Source organism: Lepus europaeus, chromosome 21 (genome assembly GCF_033115175.1).
Source record: "Lepus europaeus isolate LE1 chromosome 21, mLepTim1.pri, whole genome shotgun sequence".
Taxonomy (NCBI): Eukaryota; Metazoa; Chordata; class Mammalia; order Lagomorpha; family Leporidae; genus Lepus; species Lepus europaeus.
In genome coordinates this window covers 51,414,272-51,430,619 of record NC_084847.1, presented here as the reverse complement: position 1 = coordinate 51,430,619, position 16,348 = coordinate 51,414,272, and the positions used below count along the sequence as shown (strand labels likewise).

The following is a 16,348-nucleotide window of genomic DNA, read 5'->3' as shown; positions in this document are numbered from 1 at the left end:
TCAGAACTGAGCCAGGCTTCAGCTGGGAGCCAGGAAACTCCATCCAGGTCTCCCACATAGCGGGCAGGGACCCAAGGACTTGAGCCAGCCCTGCTGCCTCCCGGGGTGTGCATCAGCAGGAAGCTGGAGCCGGGAGCCAGGCTGTGGGACACAGGTGTTTTTTTATTTTTATTTTTTTAATTTTTTTTTGACAGGCAGAATGGACAGTGAGAGAGAGACAGAGAGAAAGGTCTTCCTTTTTGTTAAAGATTTATTTGTTTATTTGAAAGTCAGATTTACACAGAGAGAGGAGAGGCAGAGAGAGAGAGAGAGAGGTCTTCCATCTGCTGGTTCACTCCCCAGATGGCTGCAACGGCCAGAGCTGCACCGATCCAAAGCCAGGAGCCAGGAGCTTCTTCTGGGTCTCCCACGCAGGTGCAGGGGCCCAAGGACTTGGGCCATCTTCTACTGCTTCCCCAGGCCACAGCAAAGAGCTGGATCGGAAGTGGAGCAGCCGGGTCTTGAATCGGTGCCCATGTGGGATGCCGGCACTTCAGGCCAGGGTGTTAACCTGCTGAGCCACAGCACTGGCCCCGAAAGGTCTTCCTTTGCTGTTGGTTCACCCTCCAATGGCCACTGTGGCTGGCATGCTGCAGCTGGCGCACCGCGCTCATCCGAAGGCAGGAGCCAGGTGCTTCTCTTGGTCTCCCATGCGGGTGCAGGGCCCAAGCACTTGGGCCATCCTCACTGCACTCCCGGGCCACAGCAGAGAGCTGGACTGGAAGAGGGGCAACCTGGACAGAATCCGGCGCCCCGACCGGGACTAGAACCCGGGGTGCCAGCGCCGCAAGGCGGAAGATTAACCTATTGAGCCGCAGCACTGGCCCAGGTGTCTTGATCACCCGTCCAGCTTGGACCTGCTGGTGAAGATTTTTAAAAGCCCCTCAAGTGACCTGTGAGTGAGGAGCAGCAGTAAGGGACATAGCGGTGCATGCAAGAGCTCAGGTAGAAGGTGACAACCTGTGGGACCGAGGTGGTGGCCATGCAGGTGTACACTTAGGTCATCCGGCCGGGCCCTGGTAACAGCAGATAGCTCAGGGCAGTGGGGCACAGGGAGGGGCTGAAGACAACAGCTTCCGGCTTGCGCAAGCGTCTGGGTGGTGGTGCCCAGCCTGGGGGTGGGGAGGACAGACGGGACCAGGGGTCAAGGGGTCAGACTGGGAACTGATGAGTTCTGTATTAGCTATGGAGCTGGGGCGGGGGGGGGCTGCAGGACATTCAGAGGAAGGAGCTGACGCGTGGCTCTGGGGAGATGGGGGCCCGCATGGAGGGGGTCCTCACGGAGAGGCTGAATCCTGTGGTCCCCGGGACCTGGGGGTCCCACGGCAGGGACTGGGAGGGCCCTGTCCATCAGGGAGGAGGAAGGAGGGGCTCAGCGAGAATTCTGCATCACCGGAGAAAGAGCGGTTCTGGAAGGTTGCCACGGGGGCAGTGGTTACCAACATCCCCCCGGGAGACTTGGCGTGGGTCCCCACCCCCACTTCTGCTCCAGTTCCCTGCTGGTGCGCAGCCTGGGAGTGACCCAGGGGATGGAAGAGTGCTTGCTCGCTCTCTCAATTTATTTATTTATTTATTTATTTATTTATTTATTTATTACAAAAAGGATGCCCCAGGGGAGAAGGCATCTAGAGAGAAACACAGGGTTGGGCACCGGGGGTGGGGGGGTGGGGGTGTTTTATGGGGAACTTTCCAGCAAGAGGGTAAGTGGGTGAAAACAGCCGCGCACAGACCGCCGGGATTTTCCCCTGCACAGAGCAGCTTCCAGTCTGGCTGCAGCAGCACAGCACGCTCAGGGCGCTGGGTGCACCTGCCACCCCGCCGTGCAGAGGACGGACTGAGAGCAGATGGTCTGGCCGCCCACTGTCTGGGCGAGCACCCGAGCCACTCGGTGACCAAGGCCACGAAACCTTGGGCAAATCACTCGGCCTCCTTGTGCCTCTGTTTGTCACTTGCTAAATGGGAATGAACTTACACATGGTCTCCCAGACCGGGCACGGTGGTGACAAGTGACACGTAATCACTCAGTTGTGCCTTAGCGTGCACAAGCCCACTCTAGCAGGATGAACGCAGGCGTCCGGCTCAGCACAGCAGGACCCCTGGACGTGCTGGGGGTCCTTGGGCAGGGCTGCCTGCGCCACGTCACTTGTGCCATCTGGTGGTGGGGTGCTCTCCCTCCTCACTGGCAGTAGCTGCACTGAGAGCCGCCCAGCCCTCCCTGTCCCGCGTCAGGGCACCACCACACCCTGGCCGCTGCCGTGTTGCCCGGATGTAGGGACTCAACTCCCTGAGCCATCGTCTGCTGCCTCCCAGGGGCACATTTGCAGGAAGCTAGGATGGGGAGTGGAGCCAGGGCAGGAGCCCAGGCGTGGGATGTGGGTGTCTTACTCAGCATCTTAACTTTGGGCCAAATGCCCACCTTTTAAAAATATATGTATTTTAAAGACAGCGTTATGGGCTGGGGGAGAGAGCAAGAGCGAGAGAGAGAATCTTGTATCCACTGGTTCATTCCCCAGATGGCTGCATCTGCTGGGGCTGGGCCAGGCTGCCAGGAACTCCATCCGGGTCTCCCATGTGGGTACAGGGATGCAAGCCCTTGGGCCATCCCCTGCTGCTTTCCCAGGCGCATCAGCAGGGAGCTGGATCGGAAACAGAGCAGTTCCAGGACTGGAAGCAGCGCTCGGATGTGGGGTTTGCAGGCTTGGCCAGCAGCAGCGTCACCCGCTGTGCCACAAGGCAGGCCCCTGGCTTTGACACCTCCGTCCTCACAGCAAGGCTCCAAGGCAGGTGCTGTGAGAACGCAGTGAGTGAGTACTTAACAAAGCACTCAGAGTGGGGGGTGTGTGGCTTGTGGGAAACACCAAGCACTTCTGGGCTTGTTCTTTGCCGGCTCAGATGAGAACCGACAGCCCACAGAAGCCTGTGTGTGCATTGCTTACAACCCGCAGGTGTGTACAGATGTCCCACTGAACGCCAGCTCCACAGAAGGGGAGACAGAGCTGCAGGCTGCGGCCTGGTCCCCATCAGGCCAGCCGGAAATAGTGGCACCTCCACTCCCATCGTCCTAGCTCCGCCCTCTTCCAGCCCCGAAGGCAGCCTCCCTGGCCTCTCTCTCTCTCTCTCTCTCTCTCTCTCTCTCTCTCTCTCTCTCTGTTGGCCTGGAAGGAGGATTTCCTGCATGGGAGCCAGGCCCTGACCCCATCTGGACACACACAGCAGCCTGCTAACTGGTCTTCCCGCATGTACCTATTCTCAGCCCAGCCCACCTCTCCCCACCGCCCTGAGTCAGAGGTCAAGGTCAGGGACTCCCAACTCCTCCCACCGCCACCAACAAGGCACGTGACAGTCACACGGACAAAACTGGCAAGGCGGTTTTTGCTTTTATTGGTTAAGAATTCTTTACAAAACACACTCACACATGCGCACACACACACACATGCGATGCCTGCCCTGGTCTCTCCCAGGGTCAGGTCTTTCTGGCTTCACCCCAGGGGCCCTCCCCAGCCCCCCACACCGTGCCCCACTGTCAGGGAGCAGGTGGGGTTGACCTCTTCCGCCTTTGAACTCCCAGAGTCACCAGTGTAGGTGCTAATGTCATGGTTGTTGCTAAGGCCTTGGGGATGTCGGCTGCTGGAAGCCTCCGTGTGTCCATTTTGGTAGATTGGAAGACAGAGGCCCACTTCGGAGGCGCACAGTATGAGACTCGGGGGGCCTGGCTCAATCCATCCTCAGGGGAGGGGCAGAGCCAGGGCCTGGGGCAGCAGGGGAGCGCATGCCCGGGGAAGGCAGCCCCAGGGCAGCCGGGTCTGGCCGGGACTACAGCGGTTTGCCAAGGGTGCCCTCTGTGACTGCCCGCGTGGCTTGCTCAGGTACGCGGCCCGGGTCGGTCAGGATACTGGTGGTCGTGCTCAGCTGGCGTAGGGAGTTCAACACGGCTAGGGGGAGGCAGTGGGGAGACAGACTGTCACCTGGGGTCAGGCCCTACACCCTTGGATGCTGCGGACAAGTGGTGCTGGTGGTGGTGGTGGGGAGACCCTGTAGGGGGCGTGGTGGGGCAGATCCCAGGCTGTGTGGGAGGCCAGAGGGACCTGGGGTCTGAGCAGGGCTGACCCCTCCACCCTTGGGGCAAGGTGGCTCACGTACTTGGCCGGAGAGCCGGCAGGGAGCAGTACTGGTCCAGCCAGGCCAGCGAGGTCTGGCGGAGGCTGTGCAGGCTGGCCGTGGACACCATGCCGTTGAAGGACTCGAACAGGGGTCGGATGAGGATGCTGAACTGGTCCCAGGTCAAGGAGCGGGTCTGAGGTCAGGCTGGTGCCCCCACAGCCCCACTCACCCTAGCCCTGACGCTCGGCGCTCACCAGGGGATGGTGGGGCCTGGACACCGTCCAACCACGGGCTCCGGTGACTCGCGCTGCTGCGCCCGGCCCATCCCCACCAAGGCTCTGACTCCTACGGTCTTCTCCCAGTCCCTCCACGGCCCTTTGTGCTGGCCGAGAAGCCAGGGGTCAGGGAGCAGGAGGCAGCCCCACAGCCCGCCCCCTCCCCCACTGTCCCTCCCCTGGGAGCAGCCCTGGGCTAGCACGAGCGCTAGGATACCACCCAGAACTTCCAGTTGTGCAGCGTGCGCGTCCGCACGTAGTCATCGAACATGTCTCGCATCTGGTCGAAACGCTGGTGCGTGATGGGCACCCCGGTGGCGGGCAGCTGCTGCTGGCACAGGCTGCGGGCGGGCGCAGGCGGACACGCTCAGGGCTGGGAGGCAGACGGCCCCGGCCCTCCCCAGGAGGCCCCGGCGCGCGCCTACTTGATGGCGGCGTTGAGCTCTTCGATCTCGTCGCGCAGCTGCTGGGCCTCCTCCTGCATGGCCGCGCGCTCCTGCTGCAGCATGACGATGTATTCGGCCGTCTTCTGGAGCGTGGTGGCCTTGCTCACCTGCGGCCGCCAGCAGGGCGCGCTCAGGCGCCGGGGGCCGCCTCTACCCCGGCTCCGGACCCCGGGGTGTATGTGTGTGTGTGTCGGGGGGACCCTCCCGTTGCACAGCGCTCGGCGGGAGGAGACGCGGTCATGGGCAGGGAGGTCCAGGAAGGGGCCCCGTGGTGGCGGTGGGCAGGGGGCGCCAGCCAGGGTATGGGGGTTGCACCTTGATGCTGGGCTGGGCGCTGAGCGTGCTCACAAGGCCGTGAAGGGTGTCGAACCCCAGCTTTATGTTGAAGCGCCGCTTCTGCTCCGCAGAGATGTGTGTGATGCGCCGGCTCTCGGTCTTGGGGGGCAGACACCGGGTGAGCCCAGGCGGGGACCCGGGCGAGCCTGAGGGTGGCAGACCCGGGCTCGGAGCCAGGGGGACGACGCCCCCACCTTGTTGTCTGGACGGCCGCGGCTCTGGATGGGTTGAGCAGGAGAGGCTCGCAGGCTCAGGGCCGCCGGGCAGGGCGCGGAGCTGAGCTCCGCTGACAGCCGCTGCTCACTGCCTGTAGGGGGGACAGAGGGGCCCACAGACAGACCGACACACAGGCGAGAGGGTCCCACTGCCCTGTCCCCCTCAGCCTCTCCGTCCCTTAGAGTCCCTGGGACCCCTCTTTACCGCTGGGTGCCGGGGGCGAGAGTCTTTCCACCTTGGGGACAATCAGGGGTCTGGGAGCGGCCGGGGCAGCCGGGCCTGGCGGTCTCCTGGGTGGCGTAGGGGCCAGGGCGGGGGCATAGAAGGCGCAGGAGAATTCAGGGGTGGGCTCCTGCTGTGATGGAGCAGGGCAGAGGGTTAGGGGGTGGGGATAGTCCCCGGGCCCCCCACCACCTCCCTCCCAGTGACCACCAACTTACGGGGGACTCCGTGGGCCGGAGGAGAGCACCGGGGGCCAGCGGCGGCTCCAGGGCGTGCTCAGGTTTGGCTGTGCGCAGGCAGGACCGTGAGGGCCGCTCGGGCCGGCCCCAGCCCCATCATGGCTCAGGACCGGGACCCCAGTCCTCTCAGGCACAGCCGGCTGGGGTCCCTAACTCCTCACCTCCTGCACGCCCCTCCCTGCTGGGCCTGCCCCCAGCCCCCCTCCCATGACTGGTCCACTCCTCCCCCTCGGGCCGCTTTGCCCCGGGTCTCACCTGCAGTGAGCAGCTGCGTGAGACAGGGGTTGTTGCTCCGGGCTGTGGCAGGGGCCAGGGTCGGGGGGCTGGCTTTCTGCCCCCCAAGGGATGCGGTGGGGGGCTTGCCTCTGGGCCGCACGCCCTGAGGCACTGCGAAGCCAGGCCCGAAGGCAGGCTCTGGGTACCCAGCGGGGAGGTGGCCCAGGGGGAAAGTGGTGGGGGCAGGGCCTTGTACCTGCTGGGGGGCGGGCAGGAAGGGGGTGGGAGCAGGCAGCGGGGACACGCCTGGGGCAGGAGGGGCAGTCGGGAAAGGGAACCTGGGCGGGAAGACAGACTCTCCCTGCGGCAAAGCAGCCTGCGAGGGCCCCATGGCAGGGAAGGGGGCCGGGGGGCAGGGCTCCAGGCCCGGCACCTTGGTGAGGCTGGGGCATTGCAGGAGAGGTGGGGGCGCAGGGTGGGGCGGGAGTTTGGGCTTGGGGTCTTCGGGAAGGAGGAAGTCCGAACTCAGGAAGGCACTGGGGTCCAAGGAGCCAGGGCAGCTGCTCCGAGCCTTGTTGGGGGGGCAGAGGGGTGGACAGAGAATAGAGAGCAGAGAGTGGGCCCCTGCAGCCCCCACACAGCTCCTGCCCTGGGTGAAGTGTGGACCGGACACTGGGGGGGGGAGGGGAAATGACCCCTGCCTTCCAACATACACACACATGCACACCCACATGCATGCACACACTCGCACACGTACGTATACATGCGCGTGGTCACACACATACGTGTATATGCGTGTAGTCGAACACATACGTATACATGCGCGTGGTCGCACACATACGTGTACATGCGTGTGGTCGCACACATGCACACACATATGCACATGCAGTCACACACACACATACACAACACACAGCAGGGAGATTCTACTCTGGTGAGCAGAGGGGACTCTCAGCCTCACAAAGAACAATAGATTTCCTGCCTTCCATTCATTGCCCCAATGAGCAGCCTGTCTCCTAACGCATGCGCCAGTCTGCCCACGGACCAGTCCACCCACCCAGGCTCCATCCACCCAGGCTCCATCCACCCATCCTCCATCCAGGCACCCCCTCCTCTCAGAGCTCGCTCACCTGCCTATCCCTGCCCCGGCCCCACCACCCATCACTCATCCACCAACCCATCCATCAGTGATCCGCCCATCCCCGAGCCACCTGTGCACCCCGCCCCCCGAGCCTCTCACCCACCCACCGGCCCATTCATGGAGACACCAAGCAGTGCGTCTTGGAATCCACACAGCAGCCCGTCCACGCCACCGGCCACTCCCTGCTACATCCCCCGCCGGCCACAGCGCATCTCTCGTTCCTCCCCCAGCCTCTCGCTCACTGCACAGGCACTACCTGGGCGCGCTTGTGCACCTGGGCGGTGGCCAGGGCTGGTGAGCAAAACACTGCCCTTTCTTCCAGCAAGGGAGGGGGAAAGAGACCTCCTCAGTGGGCCACTCTGACAGCCCTGAGATCTGCCCAGGATGGAGAAGGGGTGTGACAACGAGGAGGGCAATAGGTCAAGCACAGCTGGAGCTCTCGAGCCAAAATGAGGGCTCCTGGGAGCCCTGAACCTGTGCGCTCAGCTTCCCTGCCCTTCTTGCCCCTGGTTCGCGCTCTGCCCATCTCTTCCCGCCGAGGCCCACAATTCCCCCTCCTCCAGGAAGCCTTCCACCCAGCCTCCCTCCCAACCTCCCTCATGTCCAGTTCTGCTTCCCGGGGTCCTCCCTGCCCAGCTGGACGCTGAGACACAGGCAGGGCCCCGGGGTCAGCTCTCACCCAGGTGGGCTCACCTGCAGGCGGTGGTGTGCTGAGAGTTGGGCCGGACCTGTGGAGGCCGGGGGCACCTCGGGGCCCAGGACCCCGCTGCTGAAGAGGGAATCAGCCATGGGGCCAAAGCTGGGGGGCTCGGGGATGCTCGGGGGTGCGGGCGTCTGCGGGGGCCGGTAGTTGGTGAAGAAATCTGTAATTGAGTCACACAGGGAGGTGGCACTTAGGGCTCCTGCGGGGGCTGGGAGGCAGTGGGCGGAGAGAGGGCGTTGGGCCCTGGCCCCGGGGCTGGGGTGGGGGTGCTGGCGGGAAAAGGGGGGGCTTACACAGGAGATTGTGAAATTGGGGGCGTTTCTGTCTCACGGGAAGCGGCGACAGAGGCTGGGCTGGGGTGGGCACGGCGGGGGCGGTGAGCAGAGACCCCCAGAAGCCCAATGGGCCCCCATCCTCAGCCCCTGTCTGCCCCCCACGCCAGTTCTGCTGGAGGCCAGGAATGGGGTGCAGAGAGGGTGGGGTGGGGGGCTGTGGCACCCTAAGGCAGCACGGGTTCGGGGCGAGTTAGAAGTGAGCGAGGTCAGGGGGTCAGAGGCGCTGGGACCAGCTGGGTTTGCTGTGAGGTCAACAGCAGGGTGTTATTGGGGGGGTTGACAGTCGGGTGGGGCGGGACTGGGAGTGGGAGGGGGCCGGGAGGCCCAAGGCGCCGGGGAGGAGGGCGGCTGGATTGTTTGGGGTGCGGGTTGTGTAAGTCTTGGGCTATTCTGGTTTTGGGAAGCAGCTGGCTGACCACATCCCGGGCCGGGGCGCCACCCGCCTACCCGCTCCCTTCCGGCCACCTTTCTCTGACCCGACGAGCCGTGGTCTGCGCCAGCTCCCAAGGCCTCCGGGGGCCCTCACTCTGCCCTTCCAGCCCCCCACCCCCACCAAGAGAGCCTCTCACCCTGGAGTCTCCCCTCCCCCCCACCTCAGCTAAGGACACTGGGACCCAGGACCCGGGGGCGTCCAACCCATGTGCGTGTGTGTCTTTCCTCAGCACAGGGCTAGCAGGTGGCCCCTTGCTGTCCACCGAGAGACTGGACGGACACGGCTGCTGTGGGCCTTTGGTGCTGCGGCTCAGCTGCCCCCCCCACCCCAGGAGGTTCACATCCCAAGTCCAGGAGGGCCTGGTTCCCAGGTCCAGCTCCGGGCTCCAGCTTCCTGCTAATGTGCACCCTGCAAGGCAGCAGGTGCTTGGGTCCCGGCCACCCGCGTGGGAGACCTGGCTGGGCTTGTGGCTTCTGACTCTGCCTGTCGTGGGTATTCGGAGAGCGAACCAGGGAGATCTGTCTCTGTGCCGGTCCAATAAAATAGAGGGACTGGGTGGGACAGGGCCAGGGGTCACTGATGCCACCCGGGACTGTGGGTCCCCCCACCTTGGGGGGCCCAGGCTCCAGCTCACTGTAGCTGCCTACCACACACACAGCAAGCCCGCCCCAGTCCTGAGCCACCAGCCGTCCCCTTACCATGGACAGCCCATGCTGTCCCCACCCTACCTTGGGGCAATCACTTCCTGGCCCAGCCACCCACTGAGCCCTGAGCCCCTCCAAGGCCTTCCCTCACCCAGTGTGCCCCTACCGCGGCTCCTGGCCCCTCCCTGGGTTTCCAGTCTGACCTCCCCGGGAGGGGCCCCTGGGGACACTCAGAGTGGCAGTGCACACAGCACTCACTCAAGGGGGCCACACCAGGCTGCCTGTTCTTTGTGACCCACGGCCACCCCCACCCAGCAGCCACCCTGGATTGACAGTTGATTCCCAGCCCCAGCCGGTCTGGGCTGAGCTCCTACCTGTGGCGGGGGTCTGGGTGCCCACCCAGGGCTCCTGCTCTCGCAGGCTGCTCTGTTCCCGGGGCACGGCCATCAAGACTTCTGCCCCCAGCAGCCCCCACCCAGCTCAGGGCTGGGGGCGGTTCCTCATTCCCTAGTCCCCGCCCCCATAGGCTTCAAGTCCCCACCCTATAGGCCGCCACCTCTTGACTGACAGCACCCTGGGCGAGGGGGAGGGGGAGGGGTTGGGAATTACCAAAACTGAGCCTCTATCCCAGGGAGCCTGTTTTAGTCCCCTAGGCAGCAGGTGAGACAGGCCGAGCCCTGACGTCCGCCTGACATCTACAGCTCAGTGGGACTATTGTGAGAACCGGGGCACATGTGACCCCCACACACAGCGGGAGCAGCCAGGGACTCGGTGGCCCTGCGGGGGAGGCCGGGGAACTTACTATCTTATGTAAACAATTGCTTTTGAATTGAGAGGTAGACAGACAGACACAGATTCACTCTCTAAATGCTCACAACAGTCAGGGCCCGGCCAGTCTGAAGCCAGGAGCCAGGAGCTCCATCTGGGTCTCCCACGTGGGTGCAGGGGCCCAAGCACTTGGGCCATCTTCTGCTGCTTTCCCAGGTGTATCAGCAGGGAGCTGGATCAGAAGTGGAGCAGCTGGGCCTCGAATTGACCCTCTGATATGGGATGCCAGCATCACGGGCAGTGGTTTAACCCACCGTGCCACAACCTCAGACCCAAGAATATTTTTTCCTTAAGATACCACATTTTTCCCAAGATATTCAGGGTTGAAATTCATTCTTTTTAAAACAAAATAACTTATTTTCAGTTTTATTTGAAAGGCAGAGAGAGTTTTCCCATTCTCTGGTTCACTACCAAATGCTTGCAACAGCCAGGGCCCGGCCAGGCTGAAGCCAGGAGCCAGGAGCTCCATCCAGGTCTCCCATGTGGGTGGCAGGGGCCCAAGGGCTTGAGCCATCACCTGCTGCCTCCCAGGTGCGCATTAGCAGGAAGACGGATGGCAAGTGGTGCTGCCAGGACTTGAATGGGATGCAGGAGCCCTAAGCAGTGCCTTACCCACTGCTCCAAACTCCCATGCTCCCCCAAGAACTATTTGCACATGCAAATGATCTAGAGGCGAACTCTGTGGCTCCAGGGGGACCAACATTCTTGGTTTAAGAATGGTTACATGCCACCTGTTCAGGATGGAGGTTAAGATGGCCACCGCCCAAAGCCGCGTGCCTGGCTCTGGCTCCTGGCTCCAGCTCCCTGCTAATGCAAACTCTGGGAGGCAGCAGGCATGGCTCAAATAACGGGGTCCCTGCCGCCCACGTGGGAGACCTGGATCGAGTGGCCAGCTTCCGGCTCTGGCCCTGGCCCAGCCCTGGCTGTTGAGGACATTGGGGGAATAAATCGGCAGATGGGAGCTCTGTCCGTTCTGTCTCTCTGCCTCTCAAACAAGCCTGCCACCTGCGATGCCAGATCCCACCTGAGCGCCAGTTCGAGTCCCGGCTGCTCCACTTCCCACACTGCTCCCTGCTAGTGCACCTGGGGAAGCAGAAGAAGATGGCCCAAGTGCTTGGGCCCCTGCGCCCACGTGGGAGACCCAGAAGCAGCTCCTGGCTTCAGCCTGGCTCTGTCCTGGCCATTGCTGCCGCTTGGAAAGCGAACCAGCAGATGGAAGAAATCTATCTACCTCTCTCTGACTTTCAAATCAGTCAGTCTATATTTTAAAGGCGAACAGGAAGATTCTTCAGAATCCACCCAGGCCACCTGCCTGGGACAGGCCTGAGGTCTGACAGTCACCCCAAGGCTTTCCTGGACTTGACCCTCCTCCCCCTGCCCCGGAAGGGCCCCGCCCACCTGAGATCTCCATGAAGTCATCCAGGCTCGGCTGTAGGGGCGTCAGGTCCGGTTGGATCATGTCAGCATTGCCCACGTAGGCTGCAGGGGGCAGTGGCGTGCCATTGGGGCCACAGGCAGAGGGCCGCCTGGATCGTCACAGGCCTCGGCCCCCCTCCCGTCCCCCCAGCACCCTCCCCGGCCCTCACCATCCTCGGGCGGCAGCTGCAGGGGCGAGGGCCCCGGCTGAGTCATGGTGAAGAGTGTGTCGGAGATGTCGGACAAGAAGCTGTCGATGTCCAGCAGCTGCCGGCCGCCTGGCTCCTCCTCGGGGCCCCCCAGCAGCACGGGCACCACGCTGGAGAAGAGCTGCTGGCACCATCGCTCCCGCGGCGGCCACCCCGTTTCCGGCTGGTGGGACAGAGCGCTCACCGCCCGGCCCTCCGGGTCACCCCTGTGGGGGGTTCAGCCAGAGCCACACACCCCCACACACACCCGCCCCTCCTCCTCTGTCCCTGCAGGACCCAGTCGGCCACCTGGAAGGCCAAGGTCATCTCGTGGGCCCCTACCAGCTCCCCCCAGGGGTACTTCCTGCCCCTTTATACCTGCGTTGGGGGGTCGGGAGGGTGGGGCCCAGTCCTTAGCACCCTCGGCACCCCCAGGCCTCCCTCCACTTGCCCAGTGGCCTAGGGGGGTCCTCCCAGTTCTGCGGCCTCCCAAGGGGAGAAGCGCTCCACTAATAGGGCACAGTGACCCTCAGGTCCCTGGCTGGCCCCTCACGGCCCTGCCCACCAAGGCCGAAGCTGTCCACCCTCTGCACGCACCTGCTTGGGAGCCAGGAGGTCCCCTTCCCTGCTGGACTTCCGGAGCTGCAGGAACACAGAGTCGGACCTTCGATCCCTTGCTCCCGCCCGCCACAAAACGCGAGCCCTCGGTGGGCTTCAGGGAGCTTCCCCCCAAACCCAGATCCTAGGAGATGCAGCAGGCTGCGAGGAGACCGCGTGGCCGCACGGTGGCGCTGTCGCCCTCCAGGAACGCAGCAGAAGGCGCGAGGCGCGTGGGCTGGGCCGCGGCCGGCAGGGGGCGCTGTGCTGGGGAGGTGGTGTCCCTGGACTGGCCACTGACCCTCTTCTTGTAGTAAATGCGCCACTTGTGGTACTCTCGCATCACCACCTCGATCCGCCGTTTCCAGTAATTTCCCTCCAGGACGACGGCCTGCGGAGGGTCCGGGGGGTGGGGGGCTCAGAGAGAAGGCGGCCCCGGCGCCCCGCCCCCACCTCCCGCCCCTCGCTGTCCCTCTGCCGGGGAAGGGTCCTGGGTCGCGGGTCCCCGCTACCTCCGGCTTCCGGTGCTCGTCCGCCTCGGGCCCCTGCAGGGGGGTCACGAAACCACACACGGGGCTCTTCCTCCGCTGCACATCTGAGGGAACCGGGCCGGGTCAGGGCGCCCCCAGCCTTTGCATCTCCCCGCCCAAGGGCACTGGGTCTCAAGGGGCACCCTAGAAAACCTGCTGGTGCCTCCTCCTCCAGGAAGCCTTCCTGCCTGCTTTAACCTTCCCAGATCTTCCTCCTGCAGGCGTGCACTGACTTCCCACACCTCTGTGCCCGCCCCCAACCCCGGGAGCTTGGGAGCTTCCAGCTGTGGGGCCACAGCGAGTGAGCTGCCCCAAGAAGGCCCTGGCCAGGCTGGGATCCCTGCAGCGGGCTCCCCCCCACACACACCCCAGGCCAGGTCCACGACCTCGGGGAGCCCTACCCCAGCCCCCGTCTGCAGTACTGGCTTTACCCCAGGCTCGCTCCCTTTGGGCCACCCCCAAAACTCCCACTGGTACCTGCACCTGCCGCACTCACCCAGCTCTCGGGCTCTTCCCCGCCCCCAGCAGCTGCCCCCTCCCTGCTTTCCTGCCCCCCCCCCACCCCGCTTTGTCCTGGCTGCCCCGCAAAGCCCAGCCCCCAGCCTCTCTCAGGCCACCCTCCCCAGCCCCCAGCCCCACATCCAGTTTCCTGAGGCCCCTCCAACAGGAAGTCCCAACGCTTGCCACCAAAGCTGGTCCTGGGCTCCTAGCGTCCTCTGCCTAAGCCACAGACCTGGCGGCTCAGTGCCCTAGGATCTGTGATGTCTCTTTGGAGGCCCACTCTCCCGAGCTGGCCTCAAGCCTGCCCAGCACCTCCCCGCCGTCTACAACCCATCTGCCCGCCGCAGCCCGGTCAGTGCAGGTCTGGAGCCCTCCACGGCGCCTCCTGTGGTCTGGGCGCCACGTGCTTGTCCCGCCTGCCCCTCCTGGGAGCCACACAGCCCACCCTCTGGTCTGATTCCACAGGGCCCGCCCCTCCCTACCCTGCAAGATGGGGCCCCTCCTCCAGGAAGACCTCCCTGCCCTCCAAGCCCCCCAGGGCGCTTCCAGCGTCATTTCTCTGCTGCCAGCACAGAGCTGGGCACACAGGCATTCTGATGGACAGGACAACTGCTGAGCCTTGGTGGGAGGATCGCGGGGAGTCCCCCCTGGGGCCCCCAGCCAGCTTCCTCTGTGACTAATGAGGACCCAAGGAGGGGCCACCAGGACATGACACGCATCAGGACTTTTTTTTTTTTTTGACAGGCAGAGTTAGACAGTGAGAGACGGAGAGAAAGGTCTTCCTTTTTCCATTGGTTCACCCCCCAATGGCCGCTGCGGCCGGCGCACCACGCTGATCCGAAGCCAGGAGCCAGGTGCTTCTCCTGGTCTCCCATGGGGTGCAGGGCCCAAGCACTTGGGCCATCCTCCACTGCACTCCCTGGCCACAGCAGAGAGCTGGACTGGAAGAGGGGCAACCGGGATAGAATCTGGCGCACCAACCGGGACTAGAACCCAGGGTGCCGGCGCCGCAAGATGGAGGATTAGCCTAGTGAGCCGCGGCGCCGGCGGGACTTTTCTTTTTTAATTTAACTTATTTGAAAGGCACAGAGACATCTCTCATCCGCCGGTTCGCTCTCCCAAATGCCTGCAAACAGCTAGGGCTGGGCCAGGCTGAAGCCAGGAGCCTGGAGCTCCATCCAGGTCTCCCACGTGGGTGGCAGGAACCCAGGTCCTTGAGCCATCACCCGCTGCCTCCCAGGGTGCGCACTAGCGGGAAGCCGGAACCCAGAGCTCTAGCGGTGTGTTAGGCGCTGGAGTAACGCCCACCCCTAGCCGGACCTTTGGCACCGTTTACAAAGCTCTGCAGGACCCGGGGGAGGGGCTGGGGCTTGGTCCCTGCTGCTGGGACTGGCTTGGACAGAAAGTAAAGGGGGCGAGCCCGTGGGGGTGCAGACTCCCAGGGCTGAGAGCAAGGGAGCCCCCCCACCCCATGAAGAAGCGAGCACCAGCGAGGACGAAGCGAGCCGCCGACGACGAAGGGCTGAGTGGGCGCAGCCTGGCTGCCCCCTGCCAGGCCCAGGTGTTCTGGACAGAAGGGCTGCGACACTGTGGCTTCCTGGGACTGGCGGGGGTGGGGGGCAGGCTTTGATAAGCCGATAAGTTGGCCGCCTAAGCTTTCTCAGGGACAGATAGCGGGATGGGGACATAGGGGGATACAGAGCTGGAGCAGGGTGCTGCTCGGAGCTCCAGTTCTGTGCAGAGATAAGGAGAGCAAACAAACAACAGAGAGTGCAAGGTGGAAAGTCCTCCCTCCTTCCCGGGAAGGGGACGAGTGCAAAGTGCCCTGGGAGCTGAGTGTGGGGGTGACCAAGACAGGAGCTGGGGGCCGGGAGCCTGCAGAGAGGGGGGTGGCAGGGCCTTCCCGGCTGAGCCCCCTCCCCTGAAGTTCACTTCCAAGCCTTTGTGAGTTGGGGGGGGGTCCTGCTGTTTCTCATGTGCCTGCTGTGAGCCGTCACCACCACCACCATCGTCATCATCATCGCTCCTCGCCTCCAGCAAGCCCTCAGACCTACACTTATACCCATTTTACAGATGGGGAAAGATGACTGAGGCCACATAGACAGGGTGTGCCGAGCCTGAGGGCCTGTCAGCAACCTGGGCAGTAACAGCCAGAGAGGGAGGTCTGTCTGGGCTGTGGGGAAGGAGGCATTGCGGCTCAGCAGGGTGATGGGTATGCGTCCCAGGAAGCTGATGGGGAGGGGGCACACTGACTCCCCCCTGCTCTGTTCCGGCTTCTCAGCTTCCCAGCTTCGCCAGGGCCTGTCTGAAGGACTCGGGAATGGCAGAGGCCCCGAGGAGACATCCAGAAAGCCATCTGTTCTTGCACACCTCAGTCCTGGCTCTGCTGGGCGCCGTGTTCCCAGCCAGCCAGGAGCACTGGGCTCTGAGCGGGAGAACCCCCGGCCAGCCAGCCACCCCGCCCCAGGCTGCTCCTGCTCTCCTTGGGGAACCTGAACAAGCAATCGCTCACTCTCCGGTCTCAGTGGCTCCTCCACAGAACGGGAGCCGTCAGACGGACCTCCCAGGGTTGCTAGGAAGTCTCTAATCCCGCGGATTTGCGAAGGTGCCCAACACGCAGATGGACAGGAACCGGAAAACTCACACCCTCTCTCTCTGCTTGGACAGAGGCCAGCAGGGGCCAGGACAGACAACAGCATGTGGGCTGCCTCCCCGGGAGTATGTCCCCGGCTCAGCGCTGGACCTAACTGTACTGGACAGGGTCCCAGCCCAGGGCTGCCTGCCCCGGGACTGGGGTGTCCCCAGATGAATGAACGTGACCTCCTGTAGGGGTGCATCCATTATGGAACAGGGACTTAGTGCCGTCCCATACCAAGCATGGCAGGTAGGACCACTGGCCTCGCTTTAGAGATGAGAGTTCAGAGAGGTTAGGCCACCTGCCC

General features: G+C 63.8%; 1 protein-coding gene across 3 annotated transcripts in view; it reads right to left on the bottom strand.

Moving 5' to 3' along the window:
* Positions 1 to 3,397: 3,397 nt before the first annotated feature.
* The window catches only part of MLXIPL (MLX interacting protein like), a 32,461-nt gene continuing 19,510 nt past the window's right edge, over positions 3,398 to 16,348 (bottom strand). For 2 of the 3 annotated variants that reach the window (XM_062180296.1, XM_062180294.1), the window contains exons 3-17: positions 12,888 to 12,970; positions 12,677 to 12,766; positions 12,376 to 12,420; positions 11,761 to 11,962; positions 11,573 to 11,653; positions 7,925 to 8,094; positions 6,130 to 6,661; positions 5,854 to 5,921; positions 5,618 to 5,768; positions 5,392 to 5,504; positions 5,177 to 5,296; positions 4,841 to 4,968; positions 4,633 to 4,756; positions 4,180 to 4,309; positions 3,398 to 3,971 (exon numbers count right to left, since the gene is read on the bottom strand). In XM_062180296.1, the coding sequence (XP_062036280.1) occupies positions 3,853 to 3,971; positions 4,180 to 4,309; positions 4,633 to 4,756; positions 4,841 to 4,968; positions 5,177 to 5,296; positions 5,392 to 5,504; positions 5,618 to 5,768; positions 5,854 to 5,921; positions 6,130 to 6,661; positions 7,925 to 8,094; positions 11,573 to 11,653; positions 11,761 to 11,962; positions 12,376 to 12,420; positions 12,677 to 12,718 (2,025 nt within the window). In that variant the 5' untranslated portion in view covers positions 12,719 to 12,766; positions 12,888 to 12,970 and the 3' untranslated portion in view covers positions 3,398 to 3,852. The remainder of the gene's footprint in view (positions 3,972 to 4,179; positions 4,310 to 4,632; positions 4,757 to 4,840; positions 4,969 to 5,176; positions 5,297 to 5,391; positions 5,505 to 5,617; positions 5,769 to 5,853; positions 5,922 to 6,129; positions 6,662 to 7,924; positions 8,095 to 11,572; positions 11,654 to 11,760; positions 11,963 to 12,375; positions 12,421 to 12,676; positions 12,767 to 12,887; positions 12,971 to 16,348) is intronic. The other variant, XM_062180295.1, reaches the window with a different exon arrangement.